General features: G+C 34.4%; 1 protein-coding gene across 1 annotated transcript in view; it reads right to left on the bottom strand.

Annotated features, from left to right (window-relative positions):
• Positions 1-23,311, bottom strand: part of LOC134529851 (delta-1-pyrroline-5-carboxylate dehydrogenase, mitochondrial) — a 54,483-nt gene extending 31,172 nt beyond the window's left edge. The window contains exons 1-4 of the mRNA XM_063364363.1: positions 23,088-23,311; positions 15,737-15,816; positions 9,766-9,899; positions 2,141-2,188 (exon numbers count right to left, since the gene is read on the bottom strand). Of these exons, the coding sequence (XP_063220433.1) occupies positions 2,141-2,188; positions 9,766-9,899; positions 15,737-15,816; positions 23,088-23,125 (300 nt within the window). The 5' untranslated portion in view covers positions 23,126-23,311. The remainder of the gene's footprint in view (positions 1-2,140; positions 2,189-9,765; positions 9,900-15,736; positions 15,817-23,087) is intronic.
• Positions 23,312-25,197: the final 1,886 nt, after the last annotated feature.

Raw genomic sequence — 25,197 nt, 5'->3', positions numbered from 1 at the left:
TTATTTCTTACCACATTTCATACATACGGAAGGCTAGTGTACAAGATAACCGTAGAGACCATAACAGAACCAAACAAATACAGATAGATACAATAACACAAAAATAGAAAAAAGGTTTAAATATATCACAATTAGTACAAAAACAATTAAACAATCATCATGACATTGAGTAATTAAAAAATCATAATAAGAATACATGAAATTTGATTTCAGTGCGTGCAAATATCAATAGCACTAAAGTAGCATTTAATACAATGCAACAAATTAATAATGTGACAAATTAACAAACAAAATTTTGCTCTTTCCTTAATAGATATTTGCTTCCTTCATTGCGTATTTATCTTCAACAACACCAGTGTGTTCAGCCAATGTTTATTTTATGCCATCTCGCAAGTCAAGTAGCTCTGGAGAATAAAGCTAAAAAAGCTTTCAGGGCTAGTTTACCTCGTGCAAACTAAGATGAGTTAGTGGTAAATCATGGCAAGCATACATTTAGTAAACAACAGTCTGGAATTACGTAAACAGGTTAAATAATCTTTCTAATGGTAAAATATGTTAAGTTTATGCTTTTTTGATTCTTATTATAACTGAAATATATCTTCTATATTAATAACAGCATAATTTGGTAACTCAAAAATGTTCTTAGTGCCTAATTAGGAATGTTACACGTAAGTCCCATTATGTAAAAAATGTGGTACATAATTTTTTTTAAATTTAATTTTAGGTTGTTTAATCTCAAAATGTAACTCAACATTTATTGAAATGTACTTCAAATGTATTTAGACATATATTTGTACAGTGAATTAATTTTAACAGGACCAGTGTCTTAATTTAAGTGGTAGTCTGCAGGCACACTTACCTGATTGAAAAACAAATTATTTTGATTAACATGCACTCTTATGGAAAAAAACGTATTTGATTAGTGCTGTTTTTTCCTGAAATGAATTAAGAGCAATACTTCGACGGGTGGGTGTATTATGTTTTCGAGATGATGTATGGTTAGGTTTCCTGATAGGATTAAGTAACAGCTGTTTATTCTTTTGAGAAGTATTTATGTGTTAGCAATGTATTTTGAAGATTTATTTAATTTAAAGGACCATTCTACAGAAATTGTTGTTTATTTAGTTATTTACTTGAAGATATTTTGGGTTTCTGCTTTTTTGAATGTTTCATAGTTTTTTGTTTTGCCTAATGAGGCATATCTTAGCCTTGTTGAATTAAGCAGTTGTTCATGCTCAAGATAGTTAGGTAGTTAGGATTTACATTTTCATTGTGAAACATGCGGCCTTTCTGCTGCAGTTAATGTTTGGATATAGTTTAGAGTAATTATTGTTTACCATGCCTATTCTTGCTGCAATGATGAGCCATATCGTCAACTGAACTTATTTGTGGGATGATTTTTTTTTTTGGCAACCCAGCACAATATCTTAAGGTACACTTTCAGATTTCACTGCTGCTTGTGTTTTATGTTAGGCATTACTATTTTGCATTTTATTGTAGCTCAGTTTTTGCAGTCTGGGTTTTGAATTACCCAGCATCGTAAACCGGAAGTCACTTATTACTGTGGAAACCTTGCATAATGTCATCATGAGCCAATATGTGTTTTCTATTATTATGTTGGGGATTCTGCTATGTAAAATTTTGCCTGTACAGAATGTGCAAATTGTTTTATGGCACTCTTCATTCAAAATGTGAAAAATGTATCAACTAAACCTGGTCTCCCTAAAATTGAACAAAAACTAATTTGCTTAGTTTTTATCCAGGTATAAAAAAAAATGAAGCCATTTCGTCAAGTGATTAAAACTACAAATTTAAGGTCCAAAGTTTTAATATATTAATATTTTTTTCATGGAATATTTCTTTCCCAGATTTATAACTTGTACTCCCTTTGCTTAAATACTGCAGGATGCAATGGAAAACCAACACAGAATACACGTCGTGAAACTTCCAAATGTCTTGCGGCTTTCACCACCTCAGTGTTACCTGAATTCGCTGCACTAAGAAAATGAGTAATAATGATTATTATTGAAGATGCAAACAGCTCGGAAAAAAAACAAGAAATTGTAAAGAACGACACTATCATCCAACGCTAACCCACATGTCACATAAATTAAATATAAAAAGAAAAAGAAATACTCACAGCAGAAGCATGGTGGAATTTTGCTATCTTTTTTTTATGATTATGAGGCTGTAACAAATAAAAAAAAAACATTAAGAAACAAATACACATCAGATTATAGATCAAAACTAAAAGATAATACAGACAAAATTGCCAAATAAATAGTACAAATTGGTTGATAAACATGTTCACTTGTCCTTCTAAGGCACTCTTAGTCAAAACCAGTTAAAAGAGTATAGCTCTTGCCAAGCTTTACCTCCTTCTGGTTCACATTTGACTACTAAATTAACAGTTAAAGACTACAATGAAAGAAAAATTTGGAAAATGATTGTGGGTTTTAAATGAACACAATAAAGGTGGGATACATAATCTATAAGTAAATCGTATAAAAATAAGTTGTTAAGAACAGGAATATCAAATAGAGTTTCTAAAGTTGTCACTAAAAAATAAAGTTTCAGTTGTGTGTGACAAGTGTTGTTGGTACACTAATAAAACACAATATTATTCAATTAATCCACTCCTAACTAACAAGATTTAGCAACATAAAAAAGCTGGTAACTAAGAAGTTTTGGCAATACAACCTCATTTCATTAATGTAGAGATATTAGTTATTATTGTTTAGTTGCTCTATAAATCTATTTATGATTCTACTTTATCTGCATTTTTGAAGCTATATTACTTTAGGCACGTTCAAGGTGAAATTGTAGTACCTATGTAACACAAATGCAACTATATACGCGTGCAACATGCCGCAAAAGTTTAACAGTTTAAAGTTTAATGCCCATGTACATTTATGGTGTACCCACAAGCTTACTGCATTTGGCGGCATTAACTTGTATATATTCGCTTTCATAAACTTCAGGAGACGTATCAAACGTATCGGTGCGCTAAATAAATCTTTGTGATGGCAAAACAATCCTGGAATACAATTCATAATATTTAAGAATTAAATAATGAAAAAAATTGGAACTTTTAATTACATTGTAATCCTGGAATAACACCATTAATAACTCACAATTCTTTGAACGTTTAATACCAGGTCAGTTTAGCTCAGTGGTTACTTGCCTAGTATTGTAATTCAAAGTTTCCAGGTTTGAATCCATCATATATATATATATATATATATATATATATATATATATATATATATATATATTACAACTTATAATTGCATTGTAAACAGTAAATTTAAGAAGAATGTATTATTACTTATTACTTTGACATCGACCGGGGCTACGCCCTCCCTAAGCCCGATGTGCCTCACGCCGTCGCCACCCCTCTCCTCCCACCAACACCCTCTATTTCAAACCTCCCGCCCCGTGTGCAGGTAGGTGTGTGTGTGTGTGTGTGTGTGAGGCTGCCGACAAGAGGCGGGAGTAGAGTCTGTGCCACGACCCCTTTTATTTTATCATTCAATTTTAATGTTTACGTAATTGCTACCTGTCTTTTCTTTAAATAATATTCCCTAAGTGTTTATGTTTTAAGTGCTAGTTGTAAGGACGGCGCAGCGCCCCACGCGGCAGACAATGGAACTACCCGCAACTAGTTTGAACCATAACATTAATTAAAATAATTAATACTCAACATAAATAATTAAGGAAACCTTGTTATAATTTTATTATAGAATTTTAGTGTATTTGTTTTAGTTAAATAAGTGGTAATAAATAACAGGAGAGGCTAACTGTAAATCCAGCGCTTTCCGGCCGCCATGCTGCCCTGGCCTCTTCAGTCGCTTCCGTTCGTCACCCGGGGTAGGATGCTTGGTGAGCACCGCGCAACTTCATATTTTTCTTAATCAATTGATCTCTTAACATCCGCCGGACTTTTTATAATTTTTAAAACCTTTTTGTATCTGCGAGGCCTACTCCGGGTGGCCGACTCATTTTAATAAATATTTAAGTTCAATTCCAACATTTAACCACGAACCGCGTCCTAAACTCACGAGGCCAGGCCACGAGGTGACCTGGTCAGCCTGTAAACTTATTCTCTCCCGCCATTGGCATTATTAACAGTTTCATAGTGTATGTAGGTGTAGCGCGATTGGAGACGTGTTGTAACGTTGCTGGAATAAAAGGAGTACGTCGAACGTGTTATTTTTAGTCGAGTGACCACGTGTCCCTGCTCCTGAACCTCGAGGCGTGTGGGACGCCTGAAGAGCCCACTGGAGCGATATCGCGTGCTAAGGGAACCGAGCCTAGCCCTACACGGGTCACGTCACGCCCTGAAGGGAGTCTCCGCCGGGTTCACGTGCCCACATCACGTGGTGGCGCCCACTCCGACATTTCATTTGTTCGTTCCCTTACATCCCGAGTACGACAATTTCTTTAACCAAGTGTTATATTAACTGTTCATACATAGCACATGCCATTGGTTTTGTTATTTTACACCATTTAAGCAAAGAAACTTGATTTTTTTATATTAAAAATTAATCATATAAACAAAATAGGAGTGATACATTGGATATATATATGTGTGTGTGTGTTTGGAGATATTACATACATTACATACAAATACACTGCATACATTAAACACAATACATACATTTCATACAAGACATACATTACACACAATACATACATTAGAAAGTAGTGTTTAGAAATGTTTGTTTTTTATACTAATCTACATTTTTATTCCAAGCTGGATGAAGTTTTGCAAACTTTATCTACAAAACAGAGGAACGTCATCGTCTAAATTAGAATTTCCAAAAGCAAAACCCAACTCTTTTACCAAATTTGGTACTTCTGAATGAAATTTTGCCCAACTAATGAATAAAGTAAAATTAAAATTACTGCCTATATAGTTTAAAAAAAAAAAAAAAAAAAGTGGATTTCTGTCTACGTGAGATTTCAAAAAACCACCCACTTACCCTTTCCCAGCCTAATAAAGCAGAATTATGATACTTCAGGATCAAAATTATGCCCAAAATGAACAATGTAAAATTAAATTTAATGTCTACATAGTTTTAAAAAAAGAGGTGGATTTCTGTCCACACGAGATTTCAAAAAACCACCCCATCATCATTTCCCATCTCTTGCAACTGAATTTTGTTAGTGCTTGGTGAAATTTTGCACACTTCACCAAAATAACTGTCTACAGCTAATTTTGAAAAACAAGGAAACGCAGTCTACAAGAGATTTAGAAAAAGATTGTATCTTTCTCACCACTTAAGTATAATTTTGTTATTCTTGATGTAACTTAGCACACTTGACAGAAATTGTATACATTTACTTCTGAAAAAAGAGTAATGAAAATCACTGTCTACATAAGATTTTAAAAAATCTCATCCTCCCACATCCCCAATGCTTAAATAAAAAGTTTAGTGCTTCTTGACGAAATTTTGCACACTTGATATTCAAAATAAGATAAAAATTACTGTTACATTTGATTTAAAAAAAAAACACTTCCATTTCCTCATCCACCACTTATTTTAATTTATGAAATAAAATATTACATTTTTGTAATCAAATTAATCTCTCTAAAAACAGAGGTCTCTTTAAACCACATAAAGCATAGGCAGTACAGAGTACAGTTTATATGTATACATAGTATACTTTTAATTAACTCTATATCCTTTGTGTTGTAAAATAAATTTTCAGTTACAAATGTTATGCTATCAAATTTTGATAATTTTTCATGTAGGTTTTAATTTATAAATGTCTAGTGCATGACATCAAAAATATGTATAACTTCTGATGCATGTACATAAAAGTACACGCACCTTGTTGTTTATTTTTACTCAGTAAGGGAAGAACTAGACCATAACATATTTCTAGCAGAATTATTAGTAAACTTGTAAATCAAAATGTAACCCAACTAGGTAAGTTGGCAAAAAATTATTAGTACCTAAACATCATGTTTGTAAGCTACGATTATCAGTAACCATGGGTTTTTATAGCCAAAAACTAAATAAGGTTTCTTGATTGTGGGTTTTAGCCGCTACAAAAGTGAAGAGTTCAACTCTTCACTTGACGCAGCAAAAACTCATTGACTCTGACAGCGGCGTGAAAACCTCCTATAATTATTTACAAGTAAATCACTTGTAAACTTGTAAAAATTCATTTGTCATAAAGTTTACGAGAGTGCTTTTGTGAAAGACTTGTAACTGGATATTTTCACACACTTGTAAAATTTTACTTGTTGCTTACAGACGTGTACTTTTGTGAAATGGCCCCAGGTATTTTCAAATAAATGACAAATACTAGGATAGAGTGGATCAGCACAAATGGACCACATTTCAAGAGAGAAAATGATGATGGAAATGTGGATTGAGCAGGTAGGCTGCCGTAACTACTCGGCACACAGTGCATTCACATGGATATTTGGGTGCTGACACTCCTCACAAACATACAGGAGGCTTGAAGCATGCGATGACAACCACTGGCCACAATGCAGAACGTTGCATCGCACACACAAAGGTATCCGGCGTGGCACTCCGCTCTTTGTATCCATGTATTCAGGTCCACCCTCATGTCAACTGGTGTCGCACAAAGGTTGGTTAACATGCCTGTTGCAAGGAGTTGCGTCCTCACCCCTTCATATTGTCATTGCCCCTACATACTTAAATAGGCACGTTAGATTTTTTTACTGGACATTGGCTCCTCTTGAAATATATTCATGTGTACTGAACTACACACCCTTGGTGCTTGCAAGTTTTTTTTTTTTTTTTTTTAATTTTTGCAGTTAGTATTTTGGACTTGTTAAAACAATTAAAAGATAATTAATAAAGATATCAATGGAATAACACAGACCGTGAAATAATAACTTGAACACGGAAACCAATGAAATAGATAAAGCAATGGGCCATAAATTAAACACATAAAATAACCGAGACAATAGCCATTTTATTATTCATACTTTGGCAGCAGTGAAGTCAGTAGACCCTTCAATTTCTATTTTACAGGTTAAATTCATATTTTCATTTTGGTCGGCTGCCAAATTTTTGGTATATTATACGTTAGTAATCTTGATTTTTGCAGTAAATTTAATGCAAATTGTAAAATCTTTTACATGTTGTACGCATAAATTTTTTTTGTGAGCACACCTGCAAACACACGTAACGTCACACTGACACGGTGTTTTACAGACGGTGCGGGTATCAGCCAAATGCAAGGGAGGAGAGGCTTCACGTTCGGCAAACAGTGAGGTCGGCCGTGTGCACAGGGGGAGACGCAAACGCAACCAGCCAAACATCAGCAAAAAGTGGCAGCTGGGTGTGCACAGATCTGAACAGATGAATTGTCTTCCGTACAAGAAATCTGCAGTGCATTTGGGATCAAGAATGAAAACTGCTAGAACTACTTTAGCAAACTAGAAGTTAGTATGGTCCTTTTTTTTTTTTTTGAAGGCCAATTTTTTTAATCATTTTCAATCATTTACCCTTCCCATTTATGAAACAATTGCGTAGGAAAATTATTTAGTTTTCTGATCTCTCAGTAGGTACTTGGTTAAGTTTCGTGGTAACACACAAATATCAGCTGTTTGCCTATTTTGAAGGTATTCTTATATTAGCAACATGTTTTCATTACCATATTTTGTGTTGCAGTTCATGGGTTTTTTTTCTCAATATTCCTGATAATTTGTTCAAATTAATTTAACATTTAACAGTACTGTGTTAAGATTTATATTTGAAGGCAGTGTGCAAAAGTAGCATGTTTTTCATAGACAATTTGAATGCAACCCTCTTCTCCCAAAGAAAACTTTGTATAAGCGATAAGTCAAAAGGCAATTTGTGAACATAACATCTATGCTTATAAAAACTAAATGTTTGGTGAAAGTTACATTGAGCGGCATATAGCGACTGTGAATTTGAACACAAACTGGTAGTGGAAATAAAATTTTGTGAGCGGGACAAGCAGTAACTTTTAGTATTGTATTCTAACTGTAGGTAAGAAATTTTCACGGAGTAATGAAATTTATATTTATTATTATTGGTATAACGTCGTTGCTAGGAAAGCAAGAGGTTAAGGACGGGCGCTCGGTGTAACTGGACTGCATTAGAGATTTGTAATGTTTTTCTTTGCTTTGTGCTTCTGTAAAGACTTGTTAAGTTTGTTTTCAGTGGTAAAACTGTTTGTTAAACTTTGTCTCAGCCTGCGTTTCTTCAATGCAGTGATGTACGGCACGAATAGAAATAATGTTTAAGTATTTTAGCTGCCTTTTAATGAGTAGTTTGAAATGCTTAAATAATTTTGAAGATTTATATTATGACTAGCAGAACCAGACAGACATCCTGCCCTGGTTTTTTTATTTACCTCTATATATCTCAAATGGATGGTTTCTATGTAACCTAGAATCTATAGCTTGTTTGAAATGGTATTCCATTTTAAACTCGCTCACCAATACTAATCACAGTCACAATCGCAATTTGTTGTTATTGAGGATTAAGGACAGTAAAAATCACAATATAACAATTTTCATAGCTGCAGTACCTGGCATTGCCCGGGCTGAACACAGGGTGATATTATATTGTCCACGAGATAAAGCAAAATGGATAGCGCTATATGACAGTGTGGTGGACATAGAGAAATGACACACAACTGCTGTTTGTATGTCTATGACCTATGATTTTCTGTTTACCCATGGCGATCGGTTGAACGGTTTAGAAGTTGATGCACCACAGCGCCATCTTGTGGCGAGTCATATCAAACAGGATATCGCAAAAATATTCTCAGTGTTCAAATATCTATGTATACCAATTTTCATGGTAATCGGTTGAATGGTTTAGAAGTTAATGTTCTGCGGTGTTATCTAGCGGCGAGTTACAAAAAAATGGATATCATAAAAACCTTCTCAAAAAAAAAAACATGATGTGCCAACTTTCATGGCCAAAGCTCAAACGGTGTTTATCAACGTCACACATACATACCAAAATCCAATTTTATATATAGATTTTCAGACCTTCGCAACGGCAGCTGTTTGTCAATGCAGGCCTACTTTTTTGTGTGCATATGTGTGTGTATTTGTGTGTGTGTACATACACACACAAAACCTTTTTATATAAATATATTTTTGGTGAATGCAACTTATTTACTCATTTATTTTCTAGCAAAAGGTTCCTAGCATTAACAGTATTCTTCATGTCATGGAGGAAACTGCTTTTAGAAGTAAGACTCAGGTTTAGGTTCAGTGCCGTACTTCTTTGGCAGTGTAAAAATTTATTATTTAAAATATTTATGGAATTTGATTTGTACCTTTGCAATTACCCAACCCCAGTGTTGTACTTGTGCCAATGAGAGGTTGGGGAAACGACACTAAGAACATAAGAACAGACAAACAGCAACAACTCACGACTTGATTCAGTACTTTTTTATGTGAGAGGATTTGCACGTTTTCATTTTATTTTGACGGCTATAATATTGTTCAGAATTTAAGAAACTAACATGAATACTAAAGTAGCTTGGCTTCTGGGTTGTAGTGAATAATTCGCCAAAAACACGACTACAACCCAGAAGTCAAGCCACCTTAGACAATAGCAGAGAAAGCCTACGAACATTATTAACATGAATACTATTTAACCATTGAAGTACAAATCTTATTTGGGATTAAGCCTATTTATAAATTAAGTTTACAAACATAAATAATGTACATATACAACACGTACCAAATAACCTTTTACAATTTTTAATTAATTTTTTTTTTTTACTTACCATTACTTGGTAATGAACATCGTTCGTTCTAATCTCTTCTCCACCAATAATAATAGGAACATCCTCACATTTTCCTGCTGTGTCCCTGAGTGCATCTTCCAGGTCTCTTCGTTCCCTACTTCCTTTCAGGTACTCTACAATACAAAAAAGTTATATAACACAATGGACACATTCACTATAACAGGCTGTCTACAAATATATGTAAACCAATCAGGACTTTTTTTAGTACCTTTTAGTGCAATTTTGTTAGAACTTTTTTTATATCACAGGATGATAAGCAAAAGCGAACATGCACAAATGTTAAAGAAAAATAAAACATTTCAAGCAAATTGGCCTACACGAGCTGAAAAATTACAATTACAACCATACTGGAACATTTGTCTAACTATTGGAAATAACATGGAATTAGTACAACAGTTATAACTTACTCTTAATAGTTGCATACATTTTCAGTCTGTGAAATTGTCAAGTTCTTTCTGGATACCTAAAGTATCAGTCTCAGCTAAACCAGACTAATTATTTGAACTGTTTTAGAAAAGTTTTATTTTAAAAGCACACTAATTTATACCTCTATAAATAAAATTTACTGCAGGCCACATAAAAATCAAATATTAAAGAAATGACTTACAATTTTATTTATATATTAAGATATTATCTTTAGCTGTAATATCTTTTGTTCAATTTTATGTATTTCTTCTTTAGTCTACTCGTGGATTTTCTTTTTGGAACTTTCTAGCTCTTTTAATTGTCTGCCTTCTTTTCCTTCACTAGGGACTGATCTCTTCTTTGTTGATCTATTAGTGCCTCTTGTCACTTTTCTGATGCATTCCTCACAGAACGAATCACTGGCTTGCAAACTGAATAGTTCCATAAAATTTCAAGTACTCTCATTTAATGCAATCTGCTTTTAAAGGGATCATTTGGTGCTTGTCCAAAAATGCTTATAGAGCAATATTTAATCTTACAGTTCAAGCTTTATTTGTTATCATATTTGGTAAAGCAAGGTGCTCTTTTCACAGTTTAGTATTTCAGACTGAATTTAAAACACAGTTTCCCAAAGAAATGTTAAATTTTTTGCATTAATTTTTAGGTTTAGAAGTAAAACCACCCAAGCCCAATTTTTACATATAATTAGATACTGCACCCAAGAGTACAGAAAATCACTCTCCATGTTTGGTAGAAATACCCACGTCCTTACATGTTCGTACAACAATGATTACTTCAACCATATAAAAAATATGATGTTCTAGCCAAGGGTGAAATTTTGAAGTAGAGACAACAGGAGACCAAGAATTCAGAGCAAAAATGACAGTATTGCAAACAAAAACAATGCTAACATTGATCTTTCAGAAAGCAGTTTAAATTCAATTGCAGACAAAGTACTTTATGATTCAGACAGAGAGCCAGAGTATTTTCCTTCAGGAAGTGATTTGTAAACGAAAAAAGAATCAGTTTCTAACTGCTGATGTATCATTTAGCTATAGTGATAGTGATAATGAGGTTACACCCACTTGAAATAAGAAAATGCAAGAAGATAACATACACCCATCTACATCTGAAGGTAATCAGCACAAATTTATACAAAATATCTTAATGCTATTGATATTACAATGCTGCTGAAGAGAGAAAGACTGTTGAGTCTAAACAAACAGTTCAACCAGGGGGTACAAATACTTTGGCAACAAAAACTCTTCCAAGAAGTAATATCAGTGGTACGAATATAATCCTACAAACTGGAAAGTGAACAGAAACAAGACTACAAGAAATCTTCCATACACATCTAACAAAAGGCAAGAAAATGGAAGCTTAGCAGCTCCAACTGTTTTTATACATATACTGTACTTTTTATACATACACCGTACTTTTTATACATATACTGTATTGACCGCGAGGTAGCCCAGACAGAAATATGTGCTGAACACAGCTGCAATATACAAAGACAGAAATATTTCATATTGGCAAGAATGAGAAAAAGTATGATTCAGAGGTAAGGAAAATGGTTGTGTGGCGGAATTCCAAAAAAGAACTTCAGTTTTTTTTGTAAAGGATGGTAAAAACAAATATCTGTAAATAGTTCTTCTTAGTCACTCTCAATTAGTATTGGCCCTCTGAAAACTGCATTTACAAATCAGTTATTATCAAGTATGAATTTTCAAAGTACCGATAAGAAAGGGTGTAAAATACTACCTAACAAAACTAGTAAGTTGTGGATTGAGAGTCACACAAAATCTTTTCATTGTAATTGAAAGTGAATTATCATTTTAAGTAACTAGTTGCAAAATATAATACAAAATCTGGTTTAACAATTGGATTTTCCCCACGTGATACTTTTTTTTTGGATTGCACTTCAACAGTAACATCAAAATTTTCTTTACTGCTCAGTACGTCCTCATCTTGGGTTTCAAATATATACAGCGGATTATCATTAAATGGATGTTCCACCACTCTCTGTTTGTTTAGAAAAAAAAAATTCTTATCGAAAACTGAGAACATATAAATTAAAAAAATTATTTGTTATAATTGTTGACACCTCCTGTTTTTCAGTGTTTCCACTTTCTTGCTGCAAGTTTGTTGAAACTGTTTCCTGCTTCTTTAGCACTACATCTTGGCTGATGGTCAGCTTTATTATTTTTGCTGGATCAGCAAGACGAAGAACTTTCATGCTGTTTGGATAACCGACAAAGTTAGTTTCCGTGACATTGCATCCCACTTATTACGTCTTTCCTTGGGCACTTGCAACATTGCTAGGCAACCAAAAATCCTCAGATCACCAAGGTTTAGCTGGGAGCCATCCAGGCTTCAAACGGGACAAGTTCCCTCACTGCTTCGCACGGAGAGCGATTGTTGAGCTACTCAGCCGTAGCAGCTGCTTCTGTCCTGTAGCCAGCATCCATTAACATGCTCCCCTCTACAGCTGATCTATTGTCAGGCTGAGTAATGCCATTTTGCTGTGGCAGGCTCCAAGGGTTCTCTAGCCCGATGCGGAGTCAACGTTGTGAGCGACGACACAGCTCCGGTACTAGCCTGGACAGCTACCAAAGGTTGGATAGTCCTCCACAGGACCAAGGGTTCACTGGGTGATTGAGGGGTCCCAGTGTGATGTGGGAGATCGGGGTAGGCGCCAGCAGTGCTGATAACGTCTAAGGGCTTAGGATGCAGGCAACTGTCTGGTTAGCTGAGCGAGGCGGGGGTGAAGGTGGTGTCTAAGCTGGGATGGGTAGCCTCAGCCTCTGGACATAGCTGGATCTCCAACACCTCTCCTGTTTCGCGTGTACGACGTATGGGGGCCCCAGGCCGGCAGGGCCTAACGGCTAAGAGTGCTGGGTTAACAAATAAAAGGGGGAGCAATCCCTTTGACATTCATGTCACGCAGAGTAATGCCATTATGCTGTGGTACAGTAAGTCCTCGGTTTACGTCGGGGTTACGTTCCTGAAAACCGCGACGTAAATAGAAACAACGCAAAATGAGCCATGTTTCATGCCACCGGCCTGCCACGGCCCAAGGTCGGCCGGAAGGGGTAGGAGAAAATGCTGTGTCGTTGCGGGAAGTAGATAACACTTCTACGTGCGAGATACGTGGGTAGCCGAGCGGGCGGGCTGGTAGTATTGCATCACCGCGCGGAGAGCAGCGGAGAGCAGGAAGCGTCCCTCATGATGTATGATAAGATAAGGCGGTGACCGTGTAGCTTACGCTACATAGCATAAATTAACTACCGAAGGAAACAAAGAATTATAAACGAATTATGTACGGTGTTTTGGTTAAAATAAAGATTTACAGTCATTGTAAACAACGTTATTGTGAATCGGCGACAACTTAAATTGAAACATGAGTACTCAAACATTAGCGACGTTAATCCGAAACGACGTAAATCGGTACAACGTAAATAGAGGACATACTGTATATCTAAGTAGGCAAAGCCGGTATTTCCTGCACTGAAAATCTATTCAGTAGATATATATTTGTTGCTTGCACCGTTGATGAAACCAGATGTGACAAGTCAACAAGAACTGTAATGATACATTTGAGCTCAAGTTAACACAAAAAGAGAATTATAAGTTAAATTTAACATAATACTTAAGTATCATGTTTTATTCTGGCATAAAAACTTGATCGTGCAAAGGTATCACAAAACATGTGTAAGCCAAGCTTAAAATCCTTATTAAGTCCCTCCTTTAAATAATGAGGTTGAATATTCATTATAAACACAATGCTATAACACAGACTTTACCACCCCAATTCATGGAACATAGGTGCTACATACACTTTTTTTTAGTGAACAATCAATTTTTTTTTTTTCAATTTTTCCAAGCCTTCAATATTATTTAAAACATTTTTGTCAAATTATGGCATGTAAATAAAGAGTTACTTTTAACACATTAAGCTAACAACAAAAATATGTTTAACAGTAATTTCCATGACTTGATGCAAGCTTTTGGACATACGCCATTGCTTAGCACATGTATGTCTGTAGAAGAAAACTAGAAAAAAACACAAATTAAGCAAAAAATTGCTGTTGTCAGGATTTAAGTAATTTCCATTCTGTGCTATATTTAAAAGAGTATGGCCGACACTACGGATTGCCTTCATAGGATGCATGATCTACAATTATTGTGTCAATAACTAATTTATTAATAGGAAAATTCACAGGAAAATCTGCTAATTATTATTGATGAAGGTGTAAGTGTCTGATGAAAAATATATTATTTTTATATAATAAAACTGTAGCCGCGGGAGGGGGTCACAACTGAAAACGGAGAAAACAGCAAGGGGTCTTTACATTAAGACCCACGGCAATGGTGGGCTGGTGCTGTAAGAAATAATATAAATCGTGTGCAAAAATAACAATTTATTTATAAAAATATAGAGCCAAAACATATAACATGCATATATATATATATATAAGTCGTTTACAAGCAAATTAGCAATAACTATGCATTCCTCGTGCATTCCTGCAGGAATCATTCATACAAGTCAAAACAATGTGGAGATAAAGTGGGCAAGGTGGCGAAGCGTTAGAAGTAGCACAAATACTATGGGCCGCTACGCTGAAAGCAACAGCAAGAAAGAAATTACAATTAAAATTACAATTACGACGCGGCTTGACAAGAAGTGTCCAATGCCATCGTGGCGTGCCCATATACAACCGCAGAAAATATTACGCAAGCTACAGGTAGTACTCGGCGTGAGCAAAATAAACTAAATTCAAGCAATGACCTGAAGGGTCCAAGATGGCTTACAAACATTACAAATCATGGCAAAAATACAAGGGTGAAAGCGTGGCCACAATGCGCAGACAAGAATAAGAGAACATACTAATTACAGAAGCTAAGTTTCACAGCCGAGTACATACCACAACGCGACGCCAGCCCACAGTGACAGCCTTTGAGTCAGACGACCGAGAGACTGCCACGATTAAGCCCGGGGCCGAGAATATATAGGCCGAGAACAACTCTCATCAGAGTGCGCTGGTGGCGCGGCGGGGAAGGGCGGAAGAGGGGGGTAGGAAGGGGAAAGGAGGAGAGGGGAGGGGAAAGGAGGGGAAGGAATACTAAGCAGTCAAAACCATAAATATGAAAAAAAAAATTGTTGTTTGAAAGCATGCTTAAAATGAAAATAAAATGTTACTTTTGAGAGGTATTAATATTGTCAATATTTCTTGTTCAAGAACACGAAAAACTACTAATGAAACCTGGAGTGGCCATGCAATAGAAAAATCAACCATATCTACAAATAATAGGTTGGTAATACAATTTTAAGAAAATATTAGTTTGTGTGTTTATTTTCATCAGCCCATACAAGACATGTACAAACATAGCAAATATAACTAATATTCTTTCCCAAAGCATGTTTTCCCAAGGAAGTAAGTAACTAAACCAAAGCATGCTATTAAGTTTAATATGGTTTATTGGTTTTTTATGGACAGCTATATACAAAATAAATCTTACTAGAGCAAAGACTGATTTAACTTACGTAAAACAGGTTCATTTTTTATTACAAAGTCATCAAGCTTCGCAGCTGGAACAACCGAACGTAGGAATCGAACATTTAACCTAAGAACAAAAAACACCCAGTACCTAAGCATTTGATGACACAAAACAAACCAGCATAGAGAAAAAATGTATAAAATGAATATCATGCAGTTACTCAAACCATGTTTTTTTGTAAATAATCTGCTATTAACAGGGGGAAAAAAATTGCAACATGACAAATGTGTTTTGTTTTGCAATAGTAAACCAGAGTATTAAAACTAATACTAGAGATGTTAACCACACAATGTTTATTTTATTTACTTTCTTTGCTAATAATAGCACAATTCTTTACATTGCAAGTACCTTCCTTAGTTTCCTAGCAAATGCACTAGCATACCAATTAGCAATTGAAAATGACCTAAATGTGAATGAATAATATCAGAACTAAAAAGCCACATTATGGTTAAGGATATCTAAAAGTAGAGTTAAATGGGCACAAAACAAGGAAAATATTAATTCTAGAGTCAGTTGGAAAAATCATATTAAGTCAAAATTACTGATTTTTTTTTATCACAAGTATATGAAGTACACAGTCAAGCACATACCCGGTCAAAAGCACATAAGTCTATTTCCTTCAGTTTCTGCTATGTACATCCTGAACAAAATCACCCACAGTAGAATTTATGGTAAATACGTAGTGTACGGATTAGCGCCAAAAAAAATCGTACAAATCTGAAATAACTTTCATTATATGCTCTTTTACGTCCTCTTTTCATAACCGCCTGCGGAGATAAGAAATTCCAATTACTTTTTGAGATATGGAATTTAAATTTTAATCACTATACCTGCACATTCACACTGCTATCACCATTGTTTTTTGTTTACGAGTATCAATTTTTTTTTTTTGATAATGTTGTCACGTGATAGTTCGTGATAGGCCAATATTCAAATGAACCAATAGGCCGCCTTCAACTTAGGTGAGTTTTTAACGTTTCAAATTTTTATGCTTTAAAAAATTACCTTCGTTCCTACTGTTAATCCTTTGTTCCGGTTTGTTAGGTTAGGTCAGCTACATTATAAATACTTTAAAACTAAACAACCATTAAAATTAATTTTATTATTTTTAATGTCCATTCAGTTTCAAAGTATTTATAATGTAGCTGACCTGACCTAATCTACCTTTGTCCCGTTTTGTTAGTTCAGGTTAGTTACATCATAAATACTTAAAACTATACAAGTAAAATAAATTGATATTATTTTTAATTTCCGTTTAATTTGAAGTATTTATAATGTAACTAACCTTACCTAACAGAAAATTTCTGTTATTTGGGCATTCATGCGCACACGGCAAAATATAAAATGGCTACGGTCGAATGATTACATAGGTCTTGTTTCGCAAAATAAGAATGGCAATATCTCCAAAAGTAATTGGAATTTCTTATCTCCGCAGGCGGTTATGAAAAGAGGACGTAAAAGAGCATATAATGAAAGTTATTTCAGATTTGTACGATTTTTTTTGGCGCTAATCCGTACACTACATATTTACATAATTATTTACGAGTGGCAAAAAAAAAAAGTAAAAATATGTATTTTTACCATACTTTAGTCTTTGTAATATTAGTTGGGAATAAAAACTTAAGTCAACTTTTATGGCATGCTTTCCCCTCCCCCAACACATTTAGTTGTTATAAGGTAGGTGCCTGATAATGCTCCCGGTTACAATTAGAAAAATGTTATAAACATGTTTCAATAAATATCAATTAAATAAAATTGCTTTAAAGCAGGTAAATTTTTTTTACATGTTGGCAGCACATGTAGTTCTTCTAAACAGTTAACACAAAAAAAAAATGTAACAGAAGCAAATAACTAAACAATGGCATGGGCAACAAATTCTGTTATTTAAATTACGAGAGGAATGCACCAGAAAAAAGCAAATAAAAATTAAAAATATATTTATTTCCTTTCTGACATTTATTTTAACCAGTTCGTACTACAGCAACTCTATAATGGAATTTCATTAGCTGAGAACAATATTTTTCAATTTATATGTACTTGAAATAGAACACAAAATAGGGTAAAAAACAGTCTTAATATTTTTCGACGTATACTTGAAATGGAACACAAATTTGGGTAAAAAAAACAGTCTTGGCCGCTGCTATAATGTAGTAACATTAACAACTGCCTTAGCTATGCTATATTCCTTAAGAATCTCTGGAGAACCACCCTGGATCAAGTTGAAGCTAGCCTCATGTAAACAGCATAGGCGTGCGCACGGTAGGTGCCACAGGTGCCTTGGCACCACCATTAGGGTTAACGTTATTTTGTTTTTTACAAGCAGAAATAATACATACTTACAAAAAACAGTATTATTTCCAAAAAAAATATGTTTTCCAATCGTGTCGAGTTACAGATATGTGCTCATAACACTATCAGTATATCAATTATCAATCGAACCAACTATACACACGGAAACAAGCCAGGTGCAATTACTTGTGTTGTACACGCGGGCCACGGCTACGAAACTTCTGAAATGTAAATACTTCTAGTTCTCCTCGAATTACATAGAATGCGCGTTCGGTGTCCACTGTTCACTCCACTCGGCAGGCGCACGGAATAATAGCCGCCGTCCGCCAGGGTTTATTTAAAAAAAGAGAGAGGGTTTAGTTAGTTAAAAGGATAGGCCTACTCGATGACTTATATGCAGTCGCCGACAAAACATTTTTTTTTTGTATTCCAAAAGTTAAAACTTTTGCCTACTCTTATTTGTGTATTTTTATTATTTTAATATTTTAAATATTTAAGGTATGTTACAAAAACTCCCTTGATTTGTTGATTTTAAAACTTAACATTTGAGAAAGTTTTTTCTAGCATTTATTTGGAGTCTTCAGAAAACATGTAAGTACGGTTTTTCAAAGCCACCAGCATGAATTCCGTGCAAACAATTTGTGCAATTTACTTTATGGCTCAACAAAGCTTAAAACTGTAAATCGTTTAGTAGTTTTCCTGGTGATTATAACGTTCAAAGCCATATTTGTCATAAAAAATGTTAAAATTTTTACATCTGTGTATTTAATGTTTTTGTTCGGAAACACCTTAAATAGCACCATTTTGCGCTTTCAAATCCAAATTCTTCCGGGGGAGGACCCCCGGATCCCCCGCTTTAGGCTCGGGGTCCATGAATGACAGGGCTGTTGTGTAATCTGGCACCACCAATACTGAAGTCCTGTGCACGCCTATGGTAAACAGTACGGTCGCAACAACAGAATCAGGTATATCACTTGTGGAAAACAGTCTTTTATAATTAAAGCATACCAACAAATTTATAGCACTAGGTATATTTACATTACAGGTAATGTTTACAGTTATTTTAGGTAGCTTTGAAGGAGTCAATTTTCTGAAGAAAAACACATTATAAAATTTTCAAAATGCATTCTTTTATTTCCTAACATGTTTTTAAGCAAAACCCTAAAAAATTTTGGAATTATGTTAAAATAATGAGAAAGGGTTATAGTCAGCATCCCTCAATTAAAATTAATAACTCAACTACGGATAATAATAAATATTTAATTGCAAATTCCTTTGCTGAATATTTTTCAAGTGTCTATGTTACTACAAATAACACAAATAACCAAAACATATCTCCTTGTTGTTCATACAATATTCCAATGTCTAATATCTCGATTAGTTTAGTCCTATGGAGTATAAAAACCTTAAAATCTACATTGTCCACAGGACCTGATAACATACCAAATTTTATCATCAAAGGTTGCTCCTTAATCCTTGCTCCTCTCTTACAGCATATATATAATTTCAGTATTCTAAATAGCATCTACCCTGATAAATGGAAAATTGCCAAGGTTATTCCTGTACACAAAAAGGGCAAAACTTCTATTGTTTCAAATTATAGGCCTATATCCCTGTTAAATGGATTTGCCAAAATTTTTGACAAAAGAATATTTAAACACTTAGCGTTTAACGTAAATAATAGATTGTCTGATTCACAGCATGGGTTCAGAACAGGTAAAACAACCATGACAAACTTAGTCTCCTTTCTTAATCCTATTTATTCAGAAGTCATCACACGTGGTCAAGTAGATGTTTGTTACTTTGATTTAGCTAAAGCTTTCGACACTGTTAATCATCAAATACTACTAAGCAAATGTTCCAAAATTGGGCTAAGTGATAAATATTTATCATGGTTAACAAGCTATTTAAATAACAGAAACTTTTATGTTTCAGTACAGAATATAAGTTCAGATCTCCACCCAACTCCTTCTGGCGTCCCGCAAGGTGGCACACTATCTCCTTTACTTTTCAATATCTACATTGATGATATAATATCTGGATTAAAGAACTCAGTTGGCACTCTTTTTACCGATGACTTAAAGATATATAGAAAAATCTCTTCATATCATGACAGCTATCTACTACAATGTGATATTACAGAAATTGCAAATTGGTGCACAAATAATTTGGTCAATCTAAACATGGAAAAAACTGCTATCATTACCTTCTCTAGAAAAACCTACCCATTGCAATATGAATACAAACTTGATAACTCACCTATTAAAAAATCTCAACATGTCAAAGACCTAGGAATTTTACTGGATCAAAAACTATTTTTTCATCTTCACATTGAAAACATTATCTCGGTATCTAACAAAATACTTGGTCTAATTAAATTTATCACCTTTAACACCTCCAATATTGACTCTATTCTCTCCCTCTATACAGCTCTAATAAGATCAAAACTTGAATATGGTTCTATTATATGGAATAGCATCAATAACACTGATATTGAAAAGCTTGACAGGATTCAATCTAAAGTATCTGACTATATTAACAAAAAATTAAATACCATCAATAACATAGATCTAAATTCCCTCCTTTGTTCATTATCAACTAGAAGAAAGATCTTAGATGCCATTTTTGTCTTCCATTGTTATTATGGTAATCTTATATGTCCTCATATATTTGATGTTACTGGCATTAAAATTCCTTCTTTTAATAGCCGTAACCCACCTTTTTGTGCACACTTTTAAATACAAATGATATTATATATAGACTTGTTAACAATTTTAATATGTATGTTAATCACTTACAACCTACCAGAGAGAAAAAACTTGTTAAAAAAATTATTCTTTCGGCATCCAAAGATTAATTATCTTTATGCTCTAATGTTATTACCTAAATTATTTAATACCAGATGTATTAATCTAAGGATACCAACTGTATGTTACGTTGTCTTGTCGTTTTTGTCCTACTATTTGTTGTTCTTATAATTTATTGTTTTGTTCTTATTTTTGTTCTGTTACTGTATTTGTTTTTTTTTTACATGTCTTACATGTTGTGCCCACCGTTGGAGCCTTGTGCTGTTGGTGTGGCATGAAACAAAATCAAATAAATAAATAAATAAATAAATAAATAAATCATTACCTAAAAGGGTGCATGATCTTTCAAGTAATTTAATAGTAGATAAGCTTTTGACAAATGGTCATGTTTATACATTACAAATCTGCGATAGGCCTATCATGAGAATGGTCGGTTTGGTTAGATTAGTGACAAAGCCATTAATATTAAAGTATTTTTAATGTAACTAACCTGACCTAACCAAATATAACACAATTTTAAAGTATTTTAAGTGCATCTAACCTCACCCAAACAACCACTCTCACAAAAATAACAGTATATAATGTGTCTAACCTAACTACTAGATAAATAGAAAAACTAATTCAACTATCACAATGCCTTCTTAAGGAATGATTCAAAAATAGGTAAGTATGTAGTTGGGCGGTATTTGCGAAAAAAAATGTTAAAAATCTGAAAATACCTTTATTATATGCTCTTCAACGTCCTCTTTTCATTAAAAGTGGCGGAGGTAAGAAATTCCTAATACTTTAGGAGATATCGAATTTTTAAATTTCATCATATGTAGTTGAGCGGTATTTGCGAAAAAAAATGTTAAAAATCCGAAATTACCTTTATTATATGCTCTTCAACATCCTCTTTTCATTAAAAGTGGCGGAGATAAGAAATTACAAATACTTTAGGAGATATCGAATTTTTTAATTTTGCAATACAAGACCTGTGGAACCATTCGAGCGACGCCATTTTTGTTATTTTGCCGTGTGTTCGTGAATACGTGAATCATCAATGCGTAATTAATAAAATGGTTCATCAGGTCAGGTCAGTTACATTATTAATACTTTCAAACTAAGCCGACATTAAAAATAATGTGAATTAATTTTAATTATTCTTTAGTTTTAAATTATTTATAATGTAACTGACCTTACCTAACAAACCCGTAACAAAGGATGCACAGTAACCACTCACGTAAATTTTTTTTGTTACTTTTTACTTGCGCAATAATATCAAAACACAAATAAGACTTTAAAATTAGAAACGTTAAAAACTCACCTAAATTGGAGGCGGTAATTAAACACCGTTTTAAACAATAAATGAACTAAATAATCACGTATTGGTTCGTTTGAATTCTGGCCTATCACGAACAATCACGCGACATCATTATCCAATAAAAAAAGTAGATACTCGTACCTCGTACGTAAACAAGAAACAATGTTAAACCGCCACATCACGGCACTGGTATTGTGATGAAATTTAAAAATTTGATATCTCCCAAAGTATTTGGAATTTCTTATCTCCGCCGCTTTTAATGAAAAGAGGAAGTTGAAGAGCATATAATAAAGGTATTTTCGGATTTTTAACATTTTTTTTCGCAAATACCGCCCAACTACATATTTACCCTTAATTTTATAACAAAATTAAACTGATCAACACGACTGAATTGTTGTACCTAACCTAAACATTTAAACTATCATCTCTACATAACTACTTGGAAGTATTACAACACAGTTGTTTTACACAGTGATGAAGAAGAACGTAAGGATATAAAAATAAATTGCATTTTCAATTTTTGTTTGCCTTCTTTCGATTCGTCCCTGTGTTGAACTACAAACAACATTGCAATACACCGCAAGAAAACCTGAAATTACTTAAATAATAAGTATTTGTATTTTATTTTCTTATGTAGTAGACAAACCCTCAAACAACACAATTACCAAAATAACTGGGTCAACAATGAAACGTTATCATGATTACTCCAATTTAATGTTTAACGTTAAGAAGTAATCTAACACTGTAAACAAAAATATTTATCTAAGCGGAAGACGATCAAGAAATATGTTATCTTAACAGTACGTATTTGTAGACACGACACAACCTTTGAATTTCGATAAGACTATTTGTAGCCGAGTGGTTATCACTACCTTTCGAATTATCTTTTTTTTCTAAAGTAAACATTACTTCAAATTCTCTCGTGAAACCCATCATACCTCTCAACGTGCGACAACGATGTCCACAGTGGCAGCATTTCAGTTACAAAAATTCAACCACTTCAATAATGATAGATTACAGGTCCCTTCCAACCATAACATTTAGTATAAATACTATCAATTATCACTTTTATCAGCCGGCGTTTCGTAATTGAATGAACATTAAATGAACACAAAGTAGAGAGCGCAAATTTCTGCAAAGAACACAATATAAGAATTTTGTTTTACTCGTCGTCTCTTTTGCTACCAAGTATCTGTTAAAGGTATATTAGGAATTAAGAATTATTTATGTACTTAAATTGTTGAGTCTATGTATAGTAGTGGAATGGTATGTATATGTTTGTCGTGTAGGAATTTTAACGGAATGTGATGGAATATTATGTTGACTTAAAACAAAAGAAATGGTTAAAATTAATATGTTTTTCTTAAAATTTTATTTAAGTGCCAATTGAAGCACAATATAATGTTTTGGAAGTGCAAACTAAAGTTTCGTTTTAAAACAGGTAATGATGTAGTGCGAAAGCCAAAATTATTAACAAGTTAGGAAAGGATAAGATACTTCAATCAACATTGCACGAACATTAAAAAAAGCTCTGAATGGGTAATTTATGGAGGTATTCATATTTATAACTTAAACAATTCATTCATTAAGAGATTCTTAAATGCTTACTTTTTTTAATGTTTATGTGCCATAAACATTGCTTGTCTCAAGTGAACACAATCAAAATGGACTTGATGAAAACAAGCTTCTGATAAGCCCATATTTCGATCCTACAGACTTGACTACATAAAACATATAATGAAAATGACTTGCATTTGCTCGAATTTTCAACTCAATAGGATACGATTACATCGGTAGGATAGACTCACATTAGTAGAATACGGGTACAATCCCACCAGTAGGGATACAATTTCATTAATATGAAATGATCCCATCATTAGGGATACAGTTTCATTAGTATAATGCGATCCCATCAGTAGGGATATGATCATATCTGTAGAATATGATTGACGACAGGATATGGTAGGTTATGATCACATCAGTATGGATATGATCAGATCAATAGGATACAATCGGTAGGATACTATCACAGGATACAATAGGATCCAGCTCCATGTGACTACAGTGGTACCATCTGCATTTCGATCCAATTGATTTTAATTGAATTTGGTTTGAACTTGCTCTGATTGCTAAAATGACTTTGTCACGTCCACCATTATGGCCTCGGCCGATATTCAAGGCAGAGAAACAATTTTTATACCAACATGGCCGCCTCTCCAAAGCAAGCAGTATCCCAGAGGCTTCTCTACGCAAGCCTTGTGGTCTAGGCGACAATTGGTACCACAACCAAACCTAGGTGGCACCAATCGTTGTTGCCATCTGTTACAGAGTGTAGATATTGTATAGTTGATGTACGATGTTAAATGCTTGAGAGTGCTATGTGGTGTGAATGGTTAAATAATGAACTTGATTGCTGGTTGCTGGGTGACAGATGATGGCCTGTTTTTGCAAAGTGTTCCTCTTGTATCAGTAATCATTGTATGTCATTGTATGTCATGTAAGTCATTGCACTCTCATCTTTTCTCTCTCCCTTTTCTTTCTTCCTCTGGAGCAGCCTTCGGGTGCTCGCTCTAGAATCCCTTCCCACCGCCATCTGGAGCGGCCTTCGGGAGCTCGCTCTTGAATCCCTTCCCCCTTCCTCTGGAGCAGCCTTTGGGAGCTCGCACTAGAACCCTTTCCCACCCTTCCTCTTGAACGGTGTTCGGGAGCTCGTTCTAGAATAATTTCCCCCCGCCTTTCTCTGGAGCGGCTTTCGGGAGCTCGCTCTAGGGTTCTGGCTGACCCCCCCCCCCCTTTCCAACCATCTTGCTCGCACTTTACCTGACCCTTCCCCATGCCCAGCAAGAGGCACCCCAATAGAGACAAGGAGCTGTTCGGAGACGACGTGTGAGCGCTCTACGCCCTAGGGGCTTTCCCCCCACCCCTCTAGAGACTCACCCCTGTCTTGTCAAGCAACCAGGGATAAGACAATTTTATTATTACTCTCCAATTTGTTAGTCATTGGTGACGATTTTTTTACATCTTTAAGTTACAAGTTATATTATGACA

Source organism: Bacillus rossius, chromosome 2 (genome assembly GCF_032445375.1).
Source record: "Bacillus rossius redtenbacheri isolate Brsri chromosome 2, Brsri_v3, whole genome shotgun sequence".
NCBI classification, from domain to species: domain Eukaryota; kingdom Metazoa; phylum Arthropoda; class Insecta; order Phasmatodea; family Bacillidae; genus Bacillus; species Bacillus rossius.
Note: the sequence above shows the minus strand (reverse complement) of the source record. Positions and strands in the feature narration are given on the sequence as shown.